This window comes from Dioscorea cayenensis, chromosome 5 (assembly GCF_009730915.1).
Source record: "Dioscorea cayenensis subsp. rotundata cultivar TDr96_F1 chromosome 5, TDr96_F1_v2_PseudoChromosome.rev07_lg8_w22 25.fasta, whole genome shotgun sequence".
NCBI lineage: Eukaryota > Viridiplantae > Streptophyta > Magnoliopsida > Dioscoreales > Dioscoreaceae > Dioscorea > Dioscorea cayenensis.
Window position 1 is genome coordinate 8,686,638 of NC_052475.1, and position 6,542 is coordinate 8,693,179.

The following is a 6,542-nucleotide window of genomic DNA, read 5'->3' on the forward strand; positions in this document are numbered from 1 at the left end:
TAAAGGGCTTCAAACTTTTTTTGTGTAATAATTGCCATGATATCAAATTCTTTTTATAATGAAAATGAGAATAATTCAATAGACTATTAAAATAAAAGACTAAATAATTGAAAGAAAAGTAACTAGTTTGACAAAAAAAAAAATCATTAGCTATATAATACGAATTCTTTAAGGGAAAAATGTAAATAATCATTAAGAACAAATTTGTGTTGATAACACGTTAAAAAAACTAATTAATAATTCATGATGTATTATATATATGTGTGTGTATTGTTGTAGATTTTCCTTCTTGCCAATTTTCTTACAATATATCTCGCAACTAAGCCAGTCTTCTCTCAATACTATGCGCAAAGCTAGCTTGAGCTAGTGAGAAAACTAGAACTATAAGAAAAATGGAGACACTTGTAGTGTCTTCCTGTAATAAATCTTACAATAAACTTTTTTAGATGATCAACAAGAGAAGTTTAAGAGGGTTCTCCACTTAATAAATAGACGGTTAGGATTACTTCATTACAATGGCTCAAAATTAGATGGCAGGTGATTCTATTTTACACATGGATGGCTACAAGGGTGGTTGGTGGTATTCGCATGATAGCAGTTAATACTTATTATGACTTTAGGCATATATCTTCAGAGCATTCATGAAAACTTTTCTATCATCTTTGTTGTTCATCAATAGCTGCTAAAAGGATGATAGGAGAACTTATCTCATGCCATAAATCATTATGAAATCTGATTATGCTGTTTTGGTTTACATCAACAAAAGTATGTGATTAATAAAATGATACCGAACACAAGTTTCTTTAAGGATGAGAGACTGATGATGATCTTATGATCTTAGACGTAGCATTTGCCAAGACAATTCAAACATCTTTGCACCCTGCAACAAAATCAATATTCACAAAAGAATCAGTCTAAACAAATGTTCGTTTTTGAATAAAGAATAGATATGAAACGGTAGGAAGAATGCAAACCTATTGCCATCGCATGTCGGGCAAAGACATGGGTTAATGACAATAGGATCATACAAAGGAGACCACTTAATTGTCGAATTCCCTCCGCATAACTTGCAAACATAGAAGCCTTTTCCTTTGCACACCGTACATGGCCGTGCAATCTTCTTCTATACAATCATGAAAAAGAAGAAGCTCTGAGTGAGACACAAATTTGTAAGAAAAGAATTTTCAAAATTAAGAGAGACAATAAGCAAACCCGTTTTGATTCTGCCGCGTTTTGCAACACTCGGATGGCCACAGATGAAGCTAGTGATAATGTAAAAATGCCTCCAACAACAAACCCAGCAGCCGAAGCCAATGCTCGAAGTGGCTGAGGGATTCCTCCAGGCATTGTTCTGAGATTATCAAGATCAACAAATAAGCAAACTAGATCATAAAAGGCCTACAAACGCATTTCATCAAACACAGTTAGGGCATCTAAATACAATTTTTAAAAACTAGATATGCTAAACAAGTCATCATTTGATATCAAAGCTCCTTTGCTCCATAGAAGCCTTGCGTTACCGTTATGGTCGTTGATAGAGCTTTCATCTAAGAATCCACAAGGTTTATTCATTTGAAAAGTCTAGTTTGTAATAAAGCATATCGCTCTTTCGAGCATACACCTATTAATTTATTAAGACATTTCATCGACACATTTTGAGCATAGCCCTAAAGCCATATAGGCATTTCATCAAACAGGTGATGTATATAAACACCAACCAAGCAACAAAGACATTTCATCAAGCATGTTATTTGCATACACATGCCTGATATCCCACACAGACATTTAATCAAACAGATGGTGTGCATACCTAATTTCCCTTCTAATTTATACAAGCATTTCATAAAAAACGTGAGGTGCATACATCCATCTACTTACTATTTTACTGCCTTGGATATTTGATTCTAAAAGGGCGCAAAACGGGTAAGTTGGAGAAAAGGAAGCTGGCTGGTTCTTTAAAAATTCGTTTTGTCGTTTCCCAGAATTCGGATCCACATTTAACGGGTCACGATAAATAAGAATCAGACCCGATAACATTGAACCCGACCCGCGAGTCCCATTGAGTCCTTCTCGTTCTCTTCTCGCCGCGATGCTGAGGCGGCTGCTGCTTCGTTCCTCGTCTTCTTCGATCACGGCCGCCGCGCTTCATGGGCATCGATTTCTCTCGCCTAATCCCCAAATCCAAGTATTCACGCGCCATTTCCTCGATCTCCACAAGGTTTTTCTATCCGTTCGCGGAATCTCTTTCAAATTATATTGATTTCTCTTTGCCTGAAAAGATTTAGGATTTTTTGTAGATTGGGAGCAAAGAGGCGATCGAGAAGGAGAAAGCTCGGATGTATAATCTCTTACTTGCTTTTTTTTTTTTATCTATATAATAGCTTTGAACTAGTTAAGAAGATTGTTTCATGCGTTTAAGTGCAGTTCGGACGAATTAAGCAGAGGATACTTTGCTGACATTTCGGAGATCCGGAAAAATGGTGGAAAGGTATGTTGCCTTTGAGTTCTTTCTATGGGTTTTGCTTCCAAATTTGAGACTTTGAACCCATTTTTGGTTTATGTTGCTTCCTATGCTTGTGTATTTCAATTTCGCCTTTGGATGCTGTGCTGTAGACATGGATTGATCGTGTGAATTTATGCCTTTTACTTAGGATCAGAAGATAGTGTTCTGTCAGTTCTTTGATTCTTGTGCCATTGTTCCTTATTCTTTTGGTGTGCATAGTAAGATTGTCTGGATGAAATTGCTTAGCAGATTGCGATGGCAAACAAAACTGTCATTCCTTCGATGGCAGCAGTGAAGTTTCCTGATGTTGAAGTAAGCTTTTCTGATGGTAGGAGTTTGAGGTTACCGGTATCCTCTGAGCAAGCTGTGACTGATGCAAGTGATGTGGGAGTTTCTTTGGTATGCCTTTCTTTTCGAGCAAATTCTCAGGTGAGGCAAATCTTTTTTCTTTTTAACACTGGTCAATGAATGATATCTCCTTGCAGTTTGTATGTGGTTTCCTTTAAATTCCTGTCCTGGAATCATGTCAGCTGATTCAAATATACATGTGCTTAATGGTGTCTTATTTTCTCTGAACAGGCAATGGCTGAATCATGGACTGCTCCCTTTTTAGATGCTTTCAGCACTTCAGGAAAAGTTCAAGTATATGAGGTAGTTACATAGATAAACAATGGCTTGCAGGTGTTATAAAATCTGCAATTTTGTTTTTCATTTTTATCTTTACTTTGCATAATTTAAATGAATCAGTATCCCTATTTTTTATGGCTCTCATTCTTTTTTTCAATTTGATTGAGCTAATATCTTGTCTCTGCTATTCGGATGTTAGTCCCAAAATTGATAATTGGGTAGGAAAATAAGTTCCTTTTGTTTTGTGAATCCTACTTGAACCACAGTCATTTTTTTTGTCAAAACAAGTTTGAAAAGTAAGAGATGCTTTGGTGGATTGCTTTGATCCAATGTCTTGTTTGCTGGGATGCACTTACAGTTGCATGCATAAGAATTTGTTTGTTCTGTTGGTTTGGTCTCACTTATATTGTGCGCTCACTAATGTCAATTATATTTGTTAGGTTTCCTTCATAGACTCTTGGCTACTCTCATTAGCTCCTGTGAGGAAACTATTCCTCAAGGTGATGAAGAAATCCAATATTCCTCAGCGACACATTGTTTATTCTTTTGGAGACCACTATGACTTGCGGAAGAAACTTCAAATACTGAATCTTCTTACTGGGTAATTTTTCTATCCGATAAAATTCATTAAATATAGAAAAGGAAATCATGTTGAAGTGTTAACTTTTCTTAACTTGAAGGTATATATTTCTTCTTGATCAACTGGGAAGGGTTAGATGGCAAGGATTTGGATTTGCGACTCAGGATGAGCTGTCATCCCTTTTAACATGCACCTCTTTTTTGTTGAATGAGAAATGAGGTGATTTTGTCTTACCTTGTTTCTTGAGTTCTAAATGGAATCTGTCCAAATTTTGGTTGAGTGAATAAGAACAGGTTTGTCATTTTGTTGAAATAAACTCTAATCTTTTGTAACTCTAACAAGTGCTGTTTCTAGAAGTGATAGTTTTCCAGTGAAATGGTTATTTAGTTACTGCTATTACGGAAAGATTTGTGTTTTTCTATTTGTGAAAATTTCTTTCTTTAATCATTCTGCTTACAAAGATTGTTTAAACCTCAACCAATGTCATTGATATGGAACATATGACAAATACTTTTCATACCATCTCAACATCTTAACATCCATAGTCTGTAAACTATACAAATTTCTTTCCACTAAGTCATATTAATAGGTGCTTCCAAACCTAGAAAGTATCGTCATTGTGTTGGTGCTTTTGATTCAATTGTTTTAACTGCAATCATATCTCTTGTTAAAACATTTGGGCTATCCATGATCATTTTCGGGCTTCCTTGTTTTGCCATACTATTAAAACATTCATACAGTTCCCTTGCCTTGTGTTAGACAGAAATGTGGAATTGGATGTTAAAAAGATTTTTGCAATCAACTTGAAATAGATACTTTTAGCTATCATGGATAAGCTGTTACCTGAAAGGCACTTAACTTGTGCAAGTTGATAATTAGTATACAGATGCTGACGTTAATTGGCCATACCGGGCATTGAGCAATTCCTGCCGTCACCTTCACTATCCATGTCTCCTACCAAGTATATGGCTTCTTAGCAGCATTTCATCCCTGTCCTTCATGATAGTTGTGTATATTAAATAATTCCAATTCTCCTAATCTTAGAACCTCAATTAACAATTAAAGTCATACTAAAATAGCATCCTATTTTTTATGTTCACTAGCATGATCCTTGAATAAAGGTTTTTGTCATTCAGAAGTCAATTTTGTTTAATTTGGTCCAACTTGTGAGAAATTAAAAATACTCTAGACATGTTTCATAATAATGACTTCTAGTGATATATCTCAAGATTAAGTTTCTCTCTAGTCTTGTCTGGTGTTCTTAAATTCTTATACAAATTTATGCATCAAAAACTGTATCTTGCATGTATGAGTTCAGGAGATGGGTCTGCAACTTATCTGTGTAGACTTGAAAAATAGAAACAAGATATGATGGATCAGATATGCATGATTCGGACATCATGCTTTGAACTGATCATGATGTGATGTCTTCAATAACTATCCTATAATATTGTGTATCACAAGTAGCAGATGCAGTTTTCTCATTGCAAATTGAAATCTGGTCTCTTTTAAAGGCCTCCAAGGATATTCTTTGTAAAATTTTGACTTCGGTTGAGTACCCAAATGGCATTTTTCTTTTCTTCCATTGTTTCTTAATTTGGTTGTGGGTGTGTCAGGATGTGGTGATGTTCTGTCTAGAGCTTCTGTAGATTATGGGAGTGGAATCTGCAGTTTGATATGATTGTGGGAAACCAAACGTTCTATTCTAGCAGAAGCATCTCTCTGTTATTAATTTCTCTGTATTATTCATATCCTGAATATTGATTATGTATGTGTTCTATCTGACATGGTCATCTTCTGTCGTTGCCCATTTTTGTGGCCCTTTGGGATGATGACATGGTTATGAACATGGGTCACAATCAACAATGCACTCCAGAATATCTGCTACAGGTGTGCCTTCAGGATTTATCATTTGTTACTGAAATTTCAAATTTTTTATGCTACAGGTGTATGTCTTCAGGATTTATCATTTGTTACTGAAATTTCAGATTTTTTTACATTAATTAGTATTGGATCAGAACTGTGCAATTGGAAACAATCATGCTTTCCATAAAGGAAATGTAGTAGCAGCAGTAGTGCCATTAATCATTGCAAACTATCATGAAAGTAGATTTTAGTTTATTATTCTGTTCGATTGCGAATTCTCTCCAATAGACTAAGATAGAGACAATTCATGGTATCTTGCTTGATTGATCAAGGATCTCCAGATAGTGGCTTCCATGGATGTCCGAATATCTTCGACATGATGGCAAATGGCTTGCGGTTATTATCATAACTATGATATATTCTGCAATTTGCTCACTAAAGTGGTCTTTTTTTTTTCGCTTCCATTATTTTGCAAGATGTGTTCAGCATAATTCTGGTTAATGAATTATTTGAGAAGAAAGCGGGAAAGTGACCGAAAAAGGTTCCTATGTTAAATCTCATTTGAATCAAAGAAGAATGAAGGCAAAGTCTGTTGCACAGGTATGGGCTTTTGGGCTTTTCAATATGTTTGCCTGACCAGATTGCTGCAATGTCTGCAGGAGCTGTTGCTGGAATCACAACCAAAAGGGGTCGGTGCTCCACTGAAAGAAGAGCAAGACTTGGAAAAAGACACAAGGAGAAGAAACAAGGGGAAAGAACCTTGTAGTTGTAGGCATTAAAATATGGGCACAGGTATGTACCCAGGATTCACTTGCTGCTTTTCATGAATGACAACATTCACAATTAAAATCCGGTAAAATACCAGAAAACTAAAGTTAATAATAGTAAAAAAAAAGTTTATCACGCTTTCAATATTTCCTCTAATTTTTTGCTTTCCCATTGGTTTTATACTGCTGTGCTTTTTTT

General features: G+C 35.5%; 2 protein-coding genes across 5 annotated transcripts; one reads left to right on the forward strand and one right to left on the reverse strand.

Moving 5' to 3' along the window:
- Nucleotides 1-688: 688 nt before the first annotated feature.
- LOC120261177 lies at nucleotides 689-1,985 on the reverse strand. 3 transcript variants are annotated; one of them, XM_039268943.1, is made up of 4 exons: nucleotides 1,811-1,884; nucleotides 1,213-1,351; nucleotides 975-1,123; nucleotides 689-880 (listed from the first exon to the last, which is right to left on the reverse strand). In XM_039268943.1, exons 2-4 carry the CDS (start codon nucleotides 1,345-1,347, stop codon nucleotides 838-840), a joined length of 327 nt encoding a protein of 108 aa, XP_039124877.1. In that variant the 5' UTR covers nucleotides 1,348-1,351; nucleotides 1,811-1,884; the 3' UTR covers nucleotides 689-837. The 3 variants fall into 3 exon arrangements, with proteins under 3 accessions (XP_039124877.1, XP_039124878.1, XP_039124876.1); XM_039268944.1 differs by lacking the exon at nucleotides 1,811-1,884 and adding an exon at nucleotides 1,521-1,539; XM_039268942.1 differs by having other exon boundaries at nucleotides 690-880; nucleotides 1,879-1,985.
- Nucleotides 1,986-2,024: 39 nt separating this feature from the next.
- LOC120261176 lies at nucleotides 2,025-6,542 on the forward strand. Of its 2 annotated transcripts, none has more exons than XM_039268940.1 (7): nucleotides 2,025-2,218; nucleotides 2,298-2,338; nucleotides 2,425-2,488; nucleotides 2,750-2,932; nucleotides 3,083-3,154; nucleotides 3,571-3,731; nucleotides 3,811-6,542. In XM_039268940.1, exons 1-7 carry the CDS (start codon nucleotides 2,090-2,092, stop codon nucleotides 3,926-3,928), a joined length of 768 nt encoding a protein of 255 aa, XP_039124874.1. In that variant the 5' UTR covers nucleotides 2,025-2,089; the 3' UTR covers nucleotides 3,929-6,542. The 2 variants fall into 2 exon arrangements, with proteins under 2 accessions (XP_039124874.1, XP_039124875.1); XM_039268941.1 differs by having other exon boundaries at nucleotides 2,026-2,218; nucleotides 2,753-2,932; nucleotides 3,811-6,539.

Bases quoted from the DNA above. Each gene is read 5' to 3' on its own strand.
- LOC120261176 (XM_039268940.1), top strand. From the start codon at position 2,090: ATGCTGAGGCGGCTGCTGCTTCGTTCCTCGTCTTCTTCGATCACGGCC. The intron at 2,339-2,424 runs GTATAATCTCTT...GTTTAAGTGCAG, and splicing joins GAGAAGGAGAAAGCTCGGAT to TTCGGACGAATTAAGCAGAG. The intron at 2,933-3,082 runs GTGAGGCAAATC...TTCTCTGAACAG, and splicing joins CTTTTCGAGCAAATTCTCAG to GCAATGGCTGAATCATGGAC.
- LOC120261177 (XM_039268943.1), bottom strand. From the start codon at position 1,347: ATGCCTGGAGGAATCCCTCAGCCACTTCGAGCATTGGCTTCGGCTGCT. The intron at 1,124-1,212 runs GTTTGCTTATTG...ATGATTGTATAG, and splicing joins ACGCGGCAGAATCAAAACGG to AAGAAGATTGCACGGCCATG. The intron at 881-974 runs GTTTGCATTCTT...ATTTTGTTGCAG, and splicing joins CCGACATGCGATGGCAATAG to GGTGCAAAGATGTTTGAATT.